The 20,560-nt window shown below is 35.9% G+C and overlaps 2 protein-coding genes across 2 annotated transcripts in view; one reads left to right on the top strand and one right to left on the bottom strand.

Moving 5' to 3' along the window:
* Positions 1-12,453, bottom strand: part of LOC134792061 (corticotropin-releasing factor-binding protein) — a 44,292-nt gene extending 31,839 nt beyond the window's left edge. Inside the window, exon 1 of the mRNA XM_063763185.1 lies at positions 12,145-12,453. Coding sequence (XP_063619255.1) covers positions 12,145-12,213 — 69 coding nt within the window. The 5' untranslated portion in view covers positions 12,214-12,453. The remainder of the gene's footprint in view (positions 1-12,144) is intronic.
* The window catches only part of LOC134792074 (serine protease nudel), a 388,506-nt gene that overhangs the window by 296,317 nt on the left and 71,629 nt on the right, over positions 1-20,560 (top strand). The gene's annotated exons all lie outside the window — the stretch shown is intronic.

Below are 20,560 nucleotides of genomic sequence, written 5' to 3'. Positions count from 1 at the left end.
GGCGGCAAAAACAGTAGAAATTTTACCGGGAACAATCGCAACTTTAATAACTCCGGTTGCTTTATAGGTTATTATTATTGCCGTGCAGTGTGGAAAACGATATATTGCAATAGGTACTTGTACCAGAATTTCCGTTTTTAGACAGTATTTGTATTGTTCTATTTTTGAACAGCAGAACAATATGTGAGAACGCGCCTTTATTGAAACAGGATATTGGAATGAAACATTTTATGTGAAGGAAATATAAAATTAATAGGGGAGATGTGTGCAAAATGATCCCCTTTAGGCAAAAAGTGCAACTGTATTCAAAGTTGAAGACAAAATCACTAGATTTAGATCTTTATGAACAGTCCATTTTCTTACTAACGTACCTGCATATTTATTTATCATGTCTTACATGTAGTTTACTAATTAGGTAAACTAATACATTATGTTTTCTAAAAGTTTAATGTAGTACCAAATTTAAAATTGCCCAACAATGTATTGTTGTAAGAAAAAGTAACTTTTAAAACCGACCTCTGATATAACAAAATATGTTCTTAAATTAGACTTTATCCACAAAATACGTTCCCCTTACAGAGTAAAAATTGGAGATAGGACACAAAGATAAGTATTGACGGCGGGTAAAATTCAATTTATAAAGGTTATGATAGACTTTGATTTTATCGTGAAAGTCATGAGTGCCATTATTACCTACTGTGTCATTAAAAACTGGTTTTGACCCCCTACATTTTCTCGTATTTGTAGGTACATGATAATAAATAATGATAACAGCAATGATTTTCACATAATACGAAATAAGTAGGTATTTCAAATTTACATGGCATTACATTGAGATATAACTAATATAAGTAAGTCATTTAATATACATAAACTGACGGTAAATAACAATTAAATTTGTGTTTTGTACAATAAAGAGTTTATACATACATACATACATACATACATACTATGTGCGACTTGTATGACGAAACTCCATAGGAGTTCCGTTCGGTTGGAAATAGTCTTGAGGATTACTCACGCTAGACCGGGCCGGAGCCGACCCGGAACTTCCGGCGCTTCGTTTTCTGTGGAAAGCACCACGTGATCACCGATCAGCCTTCATAGAAAATGACATGCCGGAATTGCCGGACGCCTCGGCCCGGTCTAGCGTGATTCATCCTTTACCTGCACCTAAGCACCCATAAGTGGGTTACACCAAACAATTTGCCACCTTAAAAGTGTAAGTACACTAAATTTTATTGTATGGAAAGTTACATAGTTGGCTGCTGAGTGACATTGATCAGACTGCTATTAAATGTGGTTTGTGCAACTGCCTCTTAATAACTGTCGTCATGTAAAACTATGCTCATAAAATATGAAGAGTTCCCTAAATTTTTTATGAACATTATTCTCAGAATTGAATTTACGTAAAAGTAGAACTAATCTGATAGTTTATCTTTTCAAGTAGTTAAAACATAATAAATCCAATCGATTCAAAAAACAGGGAAAAATTCAAACGAATCAAGAGCAGCATTTTTTGTTTGATGATAGCAAATATTATTGTAAAATTTGCGATAACAGCTTGTACGTCACAACGTAATTAGTTCAAATACATTCCACTTTATTTATCGAATCAGATGAGTTGACATGCAAGTTGGTATTAATTAAATCCCGCTGAATATGCCAATAACAGTAGTTACTGTACTCGTTACTGACACAAACTAGGCTCGAGTGGACACATGCATATACTTACCCAATTGTCTGCAAATATTTGAGCACTTTGATCTACAAAGTCTTTCAATATCAACGTTTCTTCTAGTTTTTATAATACCTATTCCTTGAGTCACGTTTTTAAGATTTAAAAATTAATTGACTCACACAATTTACAAGACTCAAAAGTTTATTGAGCATAATATAGTGTCGTAAAACTCAGTCAACTTTTCCAAATTTAGGCCCATAGTAGTATTTCGTAGTTTATTAATAACATCGTATTTGTGGGGAAATAACCAGCTCACCATACAGAATATGGAGGGTACAAGGTAGTACATAAGTTATCTATTCCTTGAACTAGCGGTAACACTGGTGCATCCTACTCGTAAACATTGGAAACTTATGATAACAAATTTACATGTTTAAATGATTAGGTAGGACGTAGGACGTTAATATAAGAGGAATTTTACAGTAAAAAGAACTTAAAATAAATAAATTGCGATGACTATAGTCTGTATTTTTAGATATTTAAATAAAATTTAACAAAATCTACCCTCAAATAGCTCCTTAAGCCAGTTGAGGGTAGATGAAACATTACATGATCAAATAATGTAGGTTAAAGTCAGGTCTTTCAGTGATTGATCAAGGCGATTTTGTATTTGGTTGGTTAACGAATAAATCGTCTGGTGAGAATACGTTTGTGCCATACGCCACTTACATGGTTTGCAGGAGAGCGAAAAAAACAAAAAAAAAATATTTTTCGGAAAATTTTATATTTAGGAAATATTGAACGTATATATCATTTAGGCATATATGTTTACTATTTATAGTACCAAAGAAATATTGTGAATACAGTGGTAATCATAAAATAAAAGCATTTTTATTTTTGCCATACCGTTTTTGATGAGTACCTAAATGTTAAACGTCTAATGTATGACATGACACAAAAGTTATGGATATGTCACACTTTTGTGATAATTTTCTATTGACAGAGTGTAATTATCCTATAGTAATTTGCGGATATGGCACAACATTTTTCAAAAATCGTTTTTTTTTAAACCGATTAGTGTCAATTCTAGCATATTTTTTGTTACTTTAGGGATCATTAAAACACGATTTTCTCAAAAATGGATATGGCACAAACATATTCTCAGCCGACGAAATGTTATAACTACCCGAAAATGTACAAATTGTTTGTTGAATTTCTTTTAAATACCTAAAGATACAGACTATAGTCATTATTACTTACGATTAATAGACAAACACCTACAAAAGCTAACATTGTGTGTATTGATGAGGTGTGGCCGAGCAATATACCTATTCAGGCGGGCACATAGGTTATATTTCTCCACAGAAAACCGCCTTGGGGTTGGTCTGTGTATTTCTCAGAAGCCTTTACGCGTAGGCATGAGAGGATGCTTACTTTGGCAAATTATCAATACCAATAATAGGTTACCTTTACCGTATTGGGTACCTTACAGCTTTGTGAAGAGTGTTATGTCTTTGATCCTCTATGTCAGTGATCTTTGTGCTGAATAAAAGGTCAGAAAATACATAACAGAGAGTATCTAAGACGAACCTGTATAATAGAGGCCGTAGGTTAGAAGACTTTATTTATCATGTGAGTTGTAAAACTCAGTTATTCAGAGCAATTTTCTATTACTAGACTTATATCGACCGGGATATGAACTGTAAACAAAACAACCTCGAAAACAATACAAAAGGTAATCACGGTTTATATCCCGGTCGATATAAGTCTAGTGAAACTAACAGTGAATCATTCAAAACTTTAATTTTCTATTAGCTAGAACTTTGTTCTCCGAATTACGATTATTGTTTTTTTTTTCTCAACCGTTACTAAATGGTTCAATAAGTAGTTTACAGTGCATAATTGTTATCCATCGTATTTTCTCGGAAACGTTCGTATTTGCCATACTATTTCATGCAACCTCAGTACTAATTGTACCGAGACTGACTGAAGTAGCAAGATACATTTGTAAGTTTCCGTGAAAAAACGATGAAAAATAATTATGCACTACTTACATCCGTACGAAAAAAAAAGACATAATATGGCGAAAATCGTCACCAACAAAATACAGCTTGTCTCAACAACAATGCCTATTATGTGCGTACTTATAGAACAAGTACTTAACATAGCCCCCGACATGACATCACGTTTTTGTCATACATAATATGCTAGCTCCTATATCCTGCTTAGATCGATCTCCTGATATCTTTGGTTGAATCTCTAACCGTGACAGCTAATTTCCTAGGCTTTCTATTTTTTTTTCCAACAGACGCTTTCCGTAGTAAAATTGACGCTGCAGCCGACGGCTTAAGTTCGATCTCATTTATAATTGACCGAAGCGAAGCGAAGGTCTACGTTTTGACTCGGGCATTTTGCTTTCGTATGTCCGGATGTTCTCCTCTACAGGTCGCAATTCTTAACCGATTCTCGTGAAATTTTGTGACCGAATTTTATGACTAAATAAAATTTTTTTGTCAATCCGGTTTTTGGAAATTTTTAAAAATGGCGGAGTCGTGATACCTGGCGCCTAAACAAATAGTCGTATCGATATCATAAGACTTTTTTCTTTTTGAAACATGTTTACAGAGTTAATAGCAAAAAATGCAGAAAAAAATTATCGCTGGTTTAGGCGGTATTTAGATATTTAATTTTAACTAATTTTAATTTGAGAAGGAGTAGCTAAATTTCGTCAACCCATCTAAGAACTATTTGGCTCAGTTTGTAAACGTTCGCTTTTTCTGTTTGCACAGAGGGTCTGGGTTCGATCCCCAGTAATTGTATGCTGGGATATTATAACTTTTTGTATTTTTTTACACATAAATTTCGTATTGTTTTTCTTTAATTTACTATACACGGTGTTTTTTAACCGTTAACTTCGGGGTATAGTTAAGTACGTTTATAAGAACTAAATGGCATAGTTAATTTTCAAAAAAAAATTTTTTTTTTGTTTTCTTTTTTGTTTTCTTTTTTGTTTAAAAAGTAATTAAATGTAGCATATAGCGTTGTTGTAACACGGGCATTACATTTAACTCAACCAAACAATTGAAATCTGTGACATATCAATGTCATTTCGTACATCAATCGACCGAGATTGTACTTAAGTTTAGTAGCAAATGTATTCATACATTCATTCATTCTAAACACTAATCAATATGTAAGCCGGCCCTAAGGCAAGTGTACACGCTTGTAGAGGCCTTATAGTAAAAAAATAAATTATGGATTATCTCCGAAATGGACTTAATTAGAACATCGGTGTCTTTGAGAAAGTTACTTGATTTAAGCTCAGGAATGCACCCTTGAAATTAACGGAAATCAAAAAAAACACGGTGTATTTAAAGCTCTTAGCACCATGTTATTTCAAGCTCTGCTCGCGAGGTCTACAGCTCACAGAGCCACTAGTTATGGTATGAGTGGAAAACCTACATAGTTTAACTTTTAAATAATAAGTACATAATTTTAATATAAATATTCTATATGATGCTCTGGTAAATTAATTAATTTAAAGGGTTTTTTATTTTTATTTTTATGTATAATTTAAACATTTTAATTGTAATGTTTATTAGGTCAAATAAAATCAAATCTAAATTATTTTATTAATAAAAAAAAAAAAATTTAAAGTAGTTGCACATTTTGTTCATTAAAATAAAATAAAATAACTTTACTTGATGCAAAAATAAATTTCACCAGCGTTTTCGAATTAAAGTATTTGTGCTTTGTATATGTGAAATATTCTTAAAATTACAATTATTCGTGATCAAATTTTCCTACTAAAAATAAAACTGAGGTAGGTACTCGTAGTTAATGCATTTGGGAAAGTAGGCTGTTTGTTTGTGCGTTGTGCCCATTTATTTCATTTAGGTATTTCCAAAACGACTTGACAAATTAAAATTCACTAGAGGGCGTTACTTAGTGGGGATTTATAAATTTAGAGTTAAGTATTAATTTTGTTACAACTAGCAGCCAATTTTTGAATTTAGAACGCTCGATTACGTGTGGCTCTCTTAAGAGCGCTATTACATTTCGGCGTTGAGCGAGTTTAGGTATTTTACGCGCTGCGGCAGGCCGTGCGAGCTCAGTACGCCGATCCCTTCTACCACACTCGCACTACAATGATGGATTAAACATTCTTGATCCTTCGCGAAGCATATTGAAATCAACCATAACAACACTAACTGTACTTAACTTTTAAAGTTCTAAAACTGTTATTTGGTAAGTACGAAAATACTAAATGCAGTGCAAATGTACATAGGGGCTGTTCATAAATTACGTCATCTATTTTTGACGATTTTTGACCCCCCCCCCCACCCCTCAAATCATCCAAAAATCAAGCTTCGGATGAATCTGTTTCCTCCTACGTCATGTTACCATCATCCGATGTCCAGACCCCCCCCCCCCCACTCCTCCCATTTGAAACGACGTAATTTATGAATAGCCCCATACTCGTACTTATGAAGGTATATTACTCGAAAGAAATTATAGGTACCTACTCGCTTATTTACATGTTTCGTCATTGCATTTGGTACCTATAGGTTGTAAAGTTTGTATCAACGAGGGTTTAAAAACGAACTGGTACTGAGGATCTGATGATGATTAAGGTGGTCACGGATACCAATCAACCATGTAGTAACATGATTAGGCTCGTTTGATTCGTCTCAACAAGATCTTTGACACTGAAGATACACAGGGTCTGATGATGGAGCTGGAAGGTGGCCACGGGTACCAGTCTATCATGTAACTAAACAACTTCGTGTTTGGGCTCGTTTGATTCGTCTCAACAAGATCTTTGACACAAGACAGTACTCAGGGTCTGATGATGGAGCTGGAAGGTACCATTACCAATCAACCATGCAACTAAACCACATCGTGTTTAGGATCGTTTGATTCGTCTCTACAAGATCTTTGACACTAGGTGATACTCAGAGTCTGATGATGGAGCTGGAAGGTGGTCACCGGTACCAATCAACCATGCAACTAAACCACTTCGTGTTTAGGCTCGTTTTATTCGTTTCAACAAGATCTTTGACACAAGATAGTACTCAGGGTCTGATGTTGGAGCCGGAAGGTGGTCACCGGTACCAATCAACCATGCAACTAAACCATTTCGTGTTTAGGCACGTTTTATTCATCTCAACAACATCTTTGACACAAGGTAGTACTCAGGGTCTGATGATGGAGCGCGAAGGTGGCGACGGGTACCTGTCTATCATCATCAGCTCCATCATCAGACCCTGAGTAGTATCTTGTGTCAAACATCTTATTGCGACGAATCAAACGAGCCCAAACACGAAGTGGTTCAGTTACATGGTAGACTGGTACCCGTGGCCACAGTCCAGCTCCATCATCAGACCCTGAGTACTAACTTGTGTCAAAGATCTTGTTGCGACGAATCGAACGAAGCCAAACACGAAGTGGTTTAGTTGCATGGTTGATTGGTACCGGTCACCACCTTCCGGATCCATCATCAGACCCTCAGTACTACCTTGTGTCAAAGATCTTGTTGCGACGAATCGAACGAAGCCAAACACGAAGTGGTTCAGTTACATGGTAGACTGGTACCCGTGGCCACCTTCCAGCTCCATCATCAGATCCTGAGTACTATCTTGTGTCCAAGGTCTTGTTGAGACGAATCAAACGAGCCTAAACACGAAGTGGTTTAGTTGCATGGTTGATTGGTACCGGTGACCACCTTCCGGCTCCAACATCAGACCCTGAGTACTATCTTGTGTCAAAGATCTTATAGAAACGAATAAAACGAGCCTAAACACGAAGTGGTTTAGTGGCATGGTTGATTGGTACCGGTGACCACCTGCCGGCTCCATCATCAGACCCTGAGTACTATCTTGTGTCAAAGATCTTGTTGAGACGAATCAAACGAGCCTAAACACGAAGTGGTTTAGTTGCATGGTTGATTGGTACCGGTGACCACCTTCCGGCTCCATCATCAGACCCTGAGTATTATCTTGTGCCAAAGATCTTGTTGAGACGAATCAAACGAGCCCAAACACGAAGTGGTTTAGTTGCATGGTTGATTGGTACCGGTGACCACCTTCCGGCTCCATCATCAGACCCTGAGTACTATCTTAAGTCAAAGATCTTGTTGTGACGTATAAAACGAGCCTAAACACGAAGTGGTTTAGTTGCATTGTTGATTGGTACTGGTGACCACCTTCCGGCTCCATCATCAGACCCTGAGTACTATCTTAAGTCAAAGATCTTGTTGAGCCGAATCAAACGAGCCCAAACACGAAGTGGTTTAGTTGCATGGTTGATTGGTACCGGTGACCACCTTCCGGCTCCATCATCAGACCCTGAGTACTATCTTGAGTCAAATAAATACATATAGAATGTCAGGTCGTTTCAAATATTTTTAATCCTGTCCGGTAGTTTATTAAACTGTACCATTATAAATTATAATACTATAAAAACAGTGCTAGGATCAAAGTCTCTCGTTGCGGTTTACACGCACACAGTATAGCGTTTTACACGGCGCCCGCCGCACACAATGATAAAAAACCTCGTCGTCGCCGTTGAAAATGTGCGGAGCCGACCGACACACGTCCTGCCTCTACAAGCTCTGCCGCGGCACTGAGCTGGCGCAGCGCGCGTCATCGGTAATATAGAGTAGTTTTCAAAAAATTGCCAAAAAATTATAGTAGAATTTCATAAACACTAATGTATACCAACAGTATAAGCAAACGTTGCAGATTGCTTGAGTATGAAAATGACTTCGATATTAAGTAGATTTTCGTAGGAATTGACACTTGTTTCGGAGAGAAAATCGAGTTCGTTTTACTTTGATTTTCTCTTTCTCAAAGGTATGTAGGAAAAATATAGTTTGATATGCCTAAAGTACAGGGTATTAGTAATACAAAATAGCCAGGTTTAGCAGAGTAAAATTCTCAACATTTCCAAATAAGAGCTCGCCATTCAGTGCTTCACGGGGTTTTTCGGAAACGACCATCAGAAAAAAAAATATTACTAATTTAATAAGTCCTTTTTCTAATATTTACAACGATATTTATAAAGATAAGAAGACGCTTTTACTGGAACAAGTACTCATTGTTTCTAATAATGAGCGCAAAGTCCTGAATTTCGTCGACTAGTATCATCAATTTTGCATTATTTCGACTTTTCTTGTAAGAGCGCTCTTAAATAATATTATGTATATGTATCTCCACTTTAACTACTAGGCATTTAAATGAATAATATAATTGAAAACGTCAATACCACTAGATTCCCAATTTACTAAAATTTTAAAAATATCAATTCGTCGTTTTCCGCAGATTTTCGAATGACGAAATCGTGCGCTCGAAATTTAAAAATCGGCCCCCAGTGCTTGTTCTTATAAAAGTGAATGTCTCCGGTCAGGTGGTGACAGCGGCGGGCGCACTACTGTTGAAGCTTTGCTTGTGCAGCAGCGGGAAATGGGCGAAACACTGTACATTTCTGTTTAATTTTTTAGTCTAATTTAGTGTCCGAATGCTGAGAAAAGAGCTGCCCTCATTCTCTACACTCTGCCCTATTAGGTGTACCTACTTGCTGTACAATAATTGTACTTATATATATTTCCACCATTCCGGGTAGAATGCGGTTCAGTCGCACGGCCATCGTCTTTCCGGTCTGCCTGCACCCCAGTCTGTTGCATTAAGAATTCAATCCGTCTCTCTCTCAACAAGGAAATTATGTGATATCGCGTGTATCCTGCTGCTATAAAGCTATAGTGTAATGCTTCAGCAGTCGTAATAGGAACGGGACCTTTAATCGAAGTCTACATTTGTTTTTACAAATATGCGCAGTTCCCTGAATTATTAGTGGTAATATCCAAAAAGAGTAGACAATATTTTTTTAATCCACTCATTTACATTTTGATTTAAAAAAACTTGTGCCCTCTAATTTAGCAGGAAGTTATTACGAAGTCAAATGAGCATTTTCTATGTTTAACCTATTTGTAACGCATTATACCGGTCATATACTTTGAAGTTACCTACTCAGTGGATACACCAAAAATGTTACCTGTGGGACAAGTAATCCAGTGAAATTGTAGAATTTTGTAACATTTTGCTCTTCTGCGTCAAATCCGGTAGTTCTGATTTTTTGCAAACTTATTTATGATGTTGGCCCAATTAATAATCCAAGTTTGTGACCTTGAGCGCCGAACGCAACTTTGTCAAAAATCGAAAAACCTGCGAAAATTTCGGTTTTCGTTTAGTTTTGGGCGATTCTAATCCTAAAGGACTAGTTTTTGATAGTACCTTCCTTAGATGTCTTTAAAGAAGACTAAATTTGCTACAAAACGAGATTAGAACTGTCTCTGTAAATTGATTAGTTTCCGAGATAAAGGCTTTCAAAATTTAGATTTTTTTTTTAATTGAGCTCGTAAGCTAAGTGAGTGCAGTGAGTATGCACTTTTGACTCAGGCGATGCCGCTTAGCACGATTGTTCCTAAGGTCAAACAAAGCTGATTTGGCCCAGTAGCTACGAGATCGTACCGTGCATACCCCCCAAAAAGGGAGGGGAAAGGTCGGATTCCCAGGTCCAATCTTTGCTATATTTCTTCCTACTCTTAGGAGCTAGGGCACGTTATTTATCATTTTCATATAATTTAAGGACGAGCACATTATATATGTCGCAGTCGAAAGTGTGAACTGGTCAAAAGAACTTTTAACCGACAAAAACAGGCAAAACTGCTTTTGACTGAGCATGTTGGTCAAAAGTAGTTTTACCTGAAAATCATTGGTTAATAGTAATTGTGACTGTTACTATCAGTCAAAAGTACTCGCAGAAATAGGTAGGTTAGGGTTATTTTTTTTTTGCTACGCCCTAAAAACGAAACTGTTCCCAGAGATAGGTAGGTTAGGGTTATTTTTTTTTGCTACGCCCAAAAAACGAAACTGTTCCCAGAGATAGGTATGATTTTGAGGTAAAACTACTTTTGACCAACATGCTCAGTCAAAAGCAATTTTGCCTGTTTTTGTCGGTTAAAAGTTCTTTTGACCAGTTCACACTTTTGACTGCAACATATACATACTTTTAAAACGCCAAGTTAAGTGTTTTTTTAAAGATTTTTAACTTTTGACTTTGGCCATAATTACATTTCTATGGAAATCGTCACTCAATCCGCTTCATATTTTTACAAAAAAATGTATTAATGCCTGCTTTGAAGTGATACTTTATAGAATAAGGAAGCCCTAAATTATATGAAAATCATATATAACTTGCTCTAGTTGCTAAGAGCAGGAAGAAATATAGCTTAGATGGGACCTGGGGATCCGACCGTTTCCCCTCCCTTTTTGGGGGGTAGGCACGGTACGATATCGTAGCTACCGCGCCATATCAGCTTTGTTTGACCTTAGGAACAATCGTGCCAAGCGGCATCGCCTGAGTCAAAAGTGCATACTCACTGCACTCACTTAGCTTACGAGCTCAATTTAAAAAAAATCTAAATTTTGAAAGCCTTTATCTCGGAAACTATTTAATTTACAGCGACAGTTCTAATCTCGTATTTTAGCAAATTTAGTCTCCTTTAAAAACATCTAAGGAAGGTACTATCACAAACTACTCCTAAACAAAAACCGAAATTTTCGCAGGTTTTTCGATTTTTGACAAAGTTGCGTTCGGCGCTCGAGGTCACCAACTTGGATTATTCATTGGACCAACATCATAAATATGTCTGCAAAAAATCAGAACTACCGGATTTGACGCAACCGCTAAATGTATAATTTTACTGTATTAAACATCCTGTTAATTAAGCTAATTGAGTGACATTTTGTTATTCGGTGATATAACTAGGTACTTACAATGTATATTTTACTGTGTATTCAAAAGGTTACGAAATATAATCCGTATAAAATGGTTTTAATTTTCTGAATACATGAGGTAGGTAACATAGCAACAGGTAGGTAAGTATGATGCCTATATTAACAATAGAAAAATGATGCAAATATAGTGTTCTGGTATGTGTTTTAAAAAATATATATTTTTTAAACGTACTAGTATGAAATGTATTCATGATTCTTTATTATTTAATTCTCAAAGTTAAGTTCGTAATTTTTCATAGGTAGGTAATAAAAAAAAATTACCTGTTTTAGAATTTCGATTATTATTTACTACTAGTTATCATTATTATTTTAAGGCTTAATTACTTTATTTGTGAGTTCTTGTAATAGTTTCTGATTAACTACATAGGAAAAGTAAAAAGTGTTGGAGATTTTAGCTACCGGAACTCCTTAAAAAAGTCCTATCAAATTTACCTAAACCATTTTATACTATTTATTTTAATCGTAGAATATAGTAATCAGAACAACGTAACAGTTTTGTTTATTTATGTCAAATAAGTAAGTATAAGTTAGTGAAATAATTCTAACAATTAAACTTAAATATTTATAGAGTGTAGATTTTTTACACTACACTTTATCTGCACTTACCGGCAAGAACAACCCGTTGATCGCATCACACATCAACAGCACGGCACCGACGTACAGAAACAATTTCATCGTGTTCCAAACTAAACTCCACAGATATGAGTTCGCAGGAAAGTTGGGGTAAGTTGTCAAGCTACCGGCGGGGATAGCGGCGTCGGACTTGTGAATGGGGCGCGAATGCTCCTACTCCCTTTATAGGGCTAATAAATGGTTCTGCGCACCCTGAGCTGCGCTTGTCAACTCACTGTTGATTCTTAGCTATTTTTTTCAAACAAATCAATCATTTAATTCACGCTATAACACACGTGTTTTTAGACAGAAGCCATGACGTAACAGCATTCCGTTCATAATACTGTCCTGCCACAAATTCGAGAGAGTAATGTTATCACTAGACGATCTACAGCCTATGTTTGTAGCACGAGCGAACTTATCTCTTCAATGTATTTGCATGGTAAATATTTTGAACGTGCGTACTTTAACGGCGGACATTTGATATGAGTTTAATTGTCCGTGCTAAGAATAGACGGAAGTAGGTACTTTTACTGCAGAAGCGTCATCTAACATGGTTGCGCTAAAGTTATCACTTATTTGAGGCACTAGAAATACACCTTATTTAACCTAACACTTATCGTTATCAACAATGCCTACAGTCGTATCTTTGTAAACAGTGCCTACAGTTTCTTGTAAAAAAAGTAGATATGTTTTTATTAGCAAAGAATAAGTAAGTATTGATATCCTAGTAAACTAAGTATATGTAAGTAAAAGTACGACTATTAATCAAAAACCTACCTAGAGCGTGGTAAATTAAAGTCGCAAAAACTAAATTTACGTTACATGTCACGTCTCGGGACTGAAATGAGGAAATTGTCTCTTAGTGTTTTGATTAACTCAGAAGCTGAGTGATGGGCCCATTTCCAGCTCGACTGGGCTATAAATGAAACTTGCAGCTCTACAAGAACAATCATGGCAAGAAGACAATATACTTAATCTACGATACATACCGAAAGAGAACAACATATCGTGAAAATGCTTTCCCTTACCTTACCTTGCGTACGATTTATCGTATTGATATTAATGATACTCAATATTATTAAGTCTTACGTCTAGTGGGTAATGCTAACAATAAACACCAATTATATACGGATGTAGGTTGTCATATTTGCCAAATAGGCTGATGAGGCTTAAGTCCTAAGGATCTTCACGAGGTCTTTATTCGATCCGCTACAGCCCACCTTAGCCTACAACAATTGATGTCTGTGAAGTTGGCATATCAAAGTCTAGCAGATCACGTTTTTATTGGAGTTCTATTAGCAATGCACCATAGTTCTAGAGTTCCTGATACATTTTAGCAATAGTTCTGGCGTTTTTACCGTGAAAACCAATACTATGGAATTTCACAAAATGATATGCTAAGTTCACACACTAGCATATCATTTTGTTACAAATGGGATAAAAAAAATATGCTCGCCTCGACACATGGTAACAAAGAGTTCCTGACACAAAAAAGGCATCTTTGAGAACATTTACTACAATTTTTAACTAGATTTTAAATTATATGATATGCTAAGTTCACACGTGCTATGCTGATGTCATTTAACAACGCACAGACATATATTTGGTTCCAAACGAAAGCTCTAGCTCTATTGTTTACAGAACTTAGGAGTTCTCGGTTCTAAATCGAGCAAGGAAGTCACAAAAATGTAACTTTCATAAACTTCAAATTAAAAAAATACACGCGTAAATATAAAAATATATTTTTAAAAGTTCTAAGCGTGTTTTGAGTCTAAAATGATAGCTGTGCGTTCTATGTTCAACAATTGGTACTACAAGTTTAAGTTTAAAATGTTTGTATGTAGGGACTCTTACGCGAACTCAACATCAAAACCATACTATCAACCATCTGTCTACGCAGGATACTGGAGTTGTTCGGTCACATAACCATGAAAGAAGGCCACCATCTTGAACAACTCATCGTTACTGGCAAGGTTTATGGCAAACGACCTAGAAGCGACCTAGCCCAACATGATAAGCTGATCAAGTCCGTTCTACTCTGGACACCCAACTGCACGTCGCGCTTCACGATGTCATAAATAGGCCCAGATGGCGGGACGGGACACCGTCAAAGAGAAGCTGATTCCACGAGGATTTCACGACCCTCAGCAATATGGAACCCGACGCGAGGAGATGTAGGGACTACCTAAACGTAAAGCATTCTTCTCATAAGCATTAGTCTTTGTATTCGTGAGATTAGATTTTAATCCTCATAATGAAAACATTCAATTACCACCTGTGTTTTCCTCACCGTAACACGGTCTACGACAAAATTTTGAAAGTAAGTCAGCACATTATTAAATACTCAATTAATTTTATAGGCCCAAAATTAAACAGTCACAGGGTTTCATCACAATGTTATGTTACAAGTCTATTTATTATTACAATTGCTATATTTAAATGTACAATCGAAGTCAAAAATATGTTTACACTTTGCACCTTACTCCTTTGTAATAAGGCGAAAAATTTAAACATATCTTTGACGTCGACCGTACATATAAACGTAGGTACTACATAAGCTGAGATGAATTCTGCGTGATCGTTAATGGTCTCGGGAGTAAAAATATGACTACAAAGATCGTAAACGCTGTGATTATGGTGTAGTCTTACCCTTACATTATGGACATTAAATAGAATAATGATGCATTGCTTAGAAATAGTAAACGTGAAGCATAAATATTAAATGAAACTTAAAACTATGACCTTTATTTCAGGCAAACAATCGGTAGGGTCAAAAGGTTATAAACATAATGTACAAATTAAAACTAAACTAAACCTATCTTAATCTATGGGTTCTAAATTACAGTGTTACTAAATTATAGTCTTGTGGGCACACTTGGTGTGCCCACAAGACTGGCCGCGTTTCCTCGCTGGATAGATGCCAATGCGCTGAGCGAGGAACGAGCCAGCCCTGCGGTCACCAGTGGAACGGATTAGGAGATATTATAGACTTTGGAAAAGTTTGAGTGCCTCTGGCTCCCAAGGACCTAACGTTTCTACCTACTATTGTGATGATCATTTTTAAATAAAGTGGAAAGAGGAAGCTAAGAAAAGATGTCCATTGATGTACAGTTTATAGTACAGTAACAACATAACCTTAATTTAATTAACTTACTTGGTACGTAATTGCAAAAGTAAAAATGTATCTATCCATATTTTTCATGTCTAAATTACAGAACCAATATTGTAGAACTTTGACTCGTAGACAATTCCTTAGAAGCCCCGGGGAACTAAGAAATTGTGATTTTTTTGAAATTCACGTTTAATTAACTGCTGTCTGCCCATAAATAGAAACTTGCCAAGACAGAAGCAACTTTGATTAATCAAGATAAAGATTAAAAATATAATTGCATAAAATATCCATTTATCTTTTAGCGGCTAGAGGTTAAATATTCAATTACCACACCAGCTCGGAAAGGCTCTCTTTGTACTTGAAAAACATACATAACAGCAAAGTTGCATTTTCTCGCGTTGGTGTGGTGATTTTTTTTGTATTTCACTCTGTAGCAAAGTTTGTTTAAACTTCGAGCATTGAAACTTTCGGAACGCTTGAATTTTTAACTTTTGAACCACTCGCGTCGTAGTTGATATTTGGTGTATTTTGCTTGCTCGGGTATCAATATTATGGGGTTAAACAATAACAAAAACAAATAAGCAATGGGTAAAACACATATTTTTTATAGTAGGAGATTGCTCGACAAGATTCGTTCCATAACGAGTAGTTTTATCGAGAGTCATTCGCATCGCAAATTAGATCCAATAAAAGCGTTTTGAGGAATTAATTCCCAGCAAGCTGGAAATCATTTTAATAACTTCATTTGGCCCTAAATCCGTATACTCATACTCATTTATTTATAATATAATCACATATTACACGTCAAAAAAGAAATTAAATCTGAGTTTGCTCCATCCTAGGAGGTGTGGATAAATTTTGGGAACCTTGAGAGATATATTTTACCTTGGATTGATTGACAAAACCACTCGATGTAGAAGGAATCCACCGTCAAAATCAATGTCACTACCAGCAAGGTTGTTGTAGATCAGACACTGGTAAAAACTTTATTCGGATTTTAACACAATTTAAAAAAAGCGGCCAAGTGCGAGTCGGACTCGCCCATGAAGGGTTCCGTAGCAGCAAGTAACATAATAAAATTGCGGTTTACGATTTATGACGTACCTATTAAAAAAAAACTACTTACTAGATCTCGTTCAAACCAATTTTCGGTGGAAGTTTGCATGGTAATGTACATCATAATATATTTATTTTAGTTTTATCATTCTCTTATTTTAGAAGTTGGGGACACACACATTTTACCACTTTGGAAGTGTCTCTCGCGCAAACTATTCAGTTAAGAAAAAAATTATATTAGAAACCTCAATATCATTTTTGAAGACCTATCCCACACGTATGGGTTTGATGAAAAAAATTTTTTTTTAGTTTCAGTTCTAAGTATGTTCTAAGTATAGGGGAACCCCCAAAATTTATTGTTTTTTTTTCTATTTTTGTGTGAAAATCTTAATGCGGTTCACAGAATACATCTACTTACTAGGGAATGCAATCTCGATCTCGCAATATCGAGATTCAATCTCGTTGACAGGAAATCTCGATTTTAGCAATCTCGGTCGAGATCTCGATTAATATTTTCGAGATTTCGAACGAGATTGAAAGATTGATCCATGTGAATTTCATTATTTTGAGTAATCTTTTTGACCTTAGATTCATGTTGTTCAAGCGGTGCTATTGTGTGCGGCCGGCTTTAGCTGACGATAAAAGCACTGTTCAGCGCTCTGTGCGGAAAAATCGGACGAACTTACGGACGTATCTAGTCACAATTATTTATGATTTTTGCTCACTTACCCTACATTTTTTTGTAAGTTGCTGATTGCTTGTCACAAATATCAACTAAGCATGTTATTCTGCTTACATTTTTGTATAATTAAAAATAATTATTACCACTTATTCATAATTAGAAAGCGCTGGTGGCCTAGCGGTAAGAGCGTGCGACTTTCAATCCGGAGGTCGCGGGTTCAAACCCCGGCTTGTACCAATGAGTTTTTCGGAACTTACGTACGAAATATCATTTGATATTTACCAGTCGCTTTTCGGTGAAGGAAAACATCGTGAGGAAACCGGACTAATCCTAATAAGGCCTAGTTTCCCCTCTGGGTTGGAAGGTCAGATGGCAGTCGCTTTCGTAAAAACTAGTGCCTACAAAATATGTGAAAAGTGTCAAGGAAAATTGGTTATATAAATAAAATGAAAACAATGTTGGCCGTCATAAATAGTATGACAGGGAGGCAAAAGGATCGCGCGTATAAAAATATGTCATTAAAATTAGCCGATTCGATCGTAACAGCGCCAGAACAAGTAGCTCACATATTTAATGAACACTTCGCGTCGGTAGGTGAGACGGACTTTAGAGCCGGAGCGATAACGGCGCGCGCGCGCCGTGTGCATACCCCCGCCACTAACTCAATATTCATACAACCGGTGACCGAAACCGAAACCATAAAAATTATAAGGCAGCTCAAAAATAAAAATAGTTTTGGTGTCGATGAAATACCGCCCGTACTTATAAAACTGTGTGCATTAGAGTTAGCACAGCCACTGACAAAACTGATAAACCAGTCATTTAATCAAGGAATATTCCCGGACTTGCTTAAAATATCCATTATTAAACCTATATTTAAAAACGGTGACGTAACCAATCCAAACCAATATCGACCTATCGCACTCTTACCAACCGTGTCAAAAATATTCGAAAAATGTATGATAAATCGAGTCTACAAGTTTTTCGAAAAGTTCAACATCTTAGATAAAAATCAATACGGATTTAGGAAAAACCACTCAACAACACTAGCGGTTTATCAATATATACAGAACATCTTAGGTCATATAGACAATAGAACATATAGTATAGGACTTTTACTGGATATGACAAAAGCGTATGAAAAAGTATCACACGAAATCTTACTCTGTAAATTGTACGGGATGGGTATACGCGGCACTACATATAATTGGTTCAAATCGTACCTCGGAAACCGTAAGCAATGCGTACAAGTAGACCACTTCGATGAGGACCGCGAGGAATTAAAGACCGTGACGTCAAATTTGCGTCATACTACTTGTTCAATACCCCAAGGAAGCGTTTGTGGATGCCTACTATTTCTGGCATATATTAATGACCTGCCAAAAATACTCAACACAGACACAACCTGCGTTATGTTTGCTGACGACGTCTCTCTATTGTTTAATTGCAATAACAGCTCCGAATGTACATCACAACTTCAGAACATTTTTAGTTCCGTACAGAAATGGCTCGGTGAACATAACTTGGAAATTAACTTGGAAAAGACCAAAATCATACAATTTAAGCCCACACAAAAAAAGCCATTGGAACTAAGTTTAGACACTGCCACATGTAATATAGAAGAGGTCGCGGAATTCAATTTGTTAGGTATAACCATAGATTCCGGTATGAATTGGAAGACCCACATACAAAACATAAAAACGAAAATGTCAAAATTTGTATATGCCCTAAGCATACTAAAAAAGAACACAAATTACGAGTGTGCATTATCCGCATATTACGCATACGCGTACGCATGGCTTCGGTATGCTGTAGTCCTTTGGGGTGATAGTGTCGAGGCCGAACAGCTTTTTATAATGCAGAAAAAGTGTATTCGAATTTTGGCGAATGTGCGTATACCAGATAGCTGCCGTCCGTACTTTGTTCGTTACAAACTTTTAACACTGCCCTGCATCTATATATTGCAAGCTGCTCTTTTTGTTCGCGAAAACCCTCATTTATTTGAACCAAAACAGGATAAGCAAACAACTAGAGCACAGTACAGGAATAAATTGCAGTTACCCAAAACGAACTTACAAATGTGTAAAAATGGTCCACATTACAAATGTATCCAAATAACTAATAAAATTCCTGACTCGATTAAGCAAGAACCACAAAATGCGATCTTTAAAAATAAATTAAAAAAAATATTACTAGATAAATGTTATTATTGTGTTAGTGACTTTTTTAATGATAATTTATAATTCTTATTTTATTATTATTTATTGTGACATTGAATTTTAAATTATTGCATGAAATGTTTTTATATTACTTTGACTATTGCTAAAAACTTAATGTATGGAATGTTATTTAATTTATCTTTTGTTGACTTTTACAATGTTACTATTATTAGACTTTTGTTTTTCTTATACACGCTAATTATACGGTAAATATATTATAATGAAATGTTTAATAGGTATTAGCTAGTAAGTTAAATGTTGTGTGCCCTAACAGGGTGTCATGAATTGGGCAACTTAACTGTAACATCTTATTATGTAATTTATGTTCATGACTATGCAATAAATGAAATGAAATATGAAATATGTCAATTCTTGGGATTAGTTGTCAAGCGGACCCCAGGCTCCCATGAGCCGTGGCAATATGCCGGGATAACGCGAGGAAGATGATGATTCATAATTAGATGCAAATTAGAGCTAAGTACGTATATATTTTTTCTTTTTTTCACAAAAAGTATTTTTCTTATTAAATTTTGATTAATTTGTAGTTTTTATCTTCAAAATAAATCATGACGTACTCTAAATAAGTAGTATATACGGAATTCTTAGAAATATTTGCTCAAAATAACACATTTTTAATTACTTTGTCAAATCTCGATCTCGTCGAGATTAATCTCGATCTCGAAAGTGTGACCGCCGAGATCTCGAAATACCCTATCTCGATTCAAATTTCTCGTGCGAGATCTCGAATCGCCAATCTTGGTGCGAGATTGCATTCCCTACTACTTACCAAGTTTCAACAGTATAGTTCTTATAGTTTCGGAAAAAAGTGGCTGTGACATACACGGACAGACAGACAGACAGACATGACGAATCCATAAGGGTTCCGTTTTTTGCCATTTGGCTACGGAACCCTAAAAACAAAAAAATTGGCGGCCATTTTTTACAATGTTTGACTACGAATTCATATTAACCCTTAAACAGGTAGTGTATCTATAGGTACCATATAGCAATTTTTTTTTGACGAGCAGTGTAAATACAACGACCGCAAAATGTCATTGCCGTAAAGTGTATATAGTGGGTGAATTCCGAACGTAAAAAAATGGGAGGTGTCAAAATAAATTTCTTTGAAATTTTAGTTGTCAATTTCAGTTCGACAATAAATGGCCGTTTTTGTACGTTCCTCCCGCTATAAAAGTTCGCTACGCCGAAAAAAAATACTGTAAGTATTTTGTGTTGTATTTTTTTGGTACATTATTAAATAATGTATGGGTAGTAGTAATTTACGTTAGTTATTGTTTTCTGATAAAATATTCGCTCTAAAAGTTTGTGGTTCGTATG

The sequence above is a fragment of the Cydia splendana genome, chromosome 7 (assembly GCF_910591565.1).
Source record: "Cydia splendana chromosome 7, ilCydSple1.2, whole genome shotgun sequence".
Lineage (NCBI taxonomy): Eukaryota > Metazoa > Arthropoda > Insecta > Lepidoptera > Tortricidae > Cydia > Cydia splendana.
Note: the sequence above shows the minus strand (reverse complement) of the source record. Positions and strands in the feature narration are given on the sequence as shown.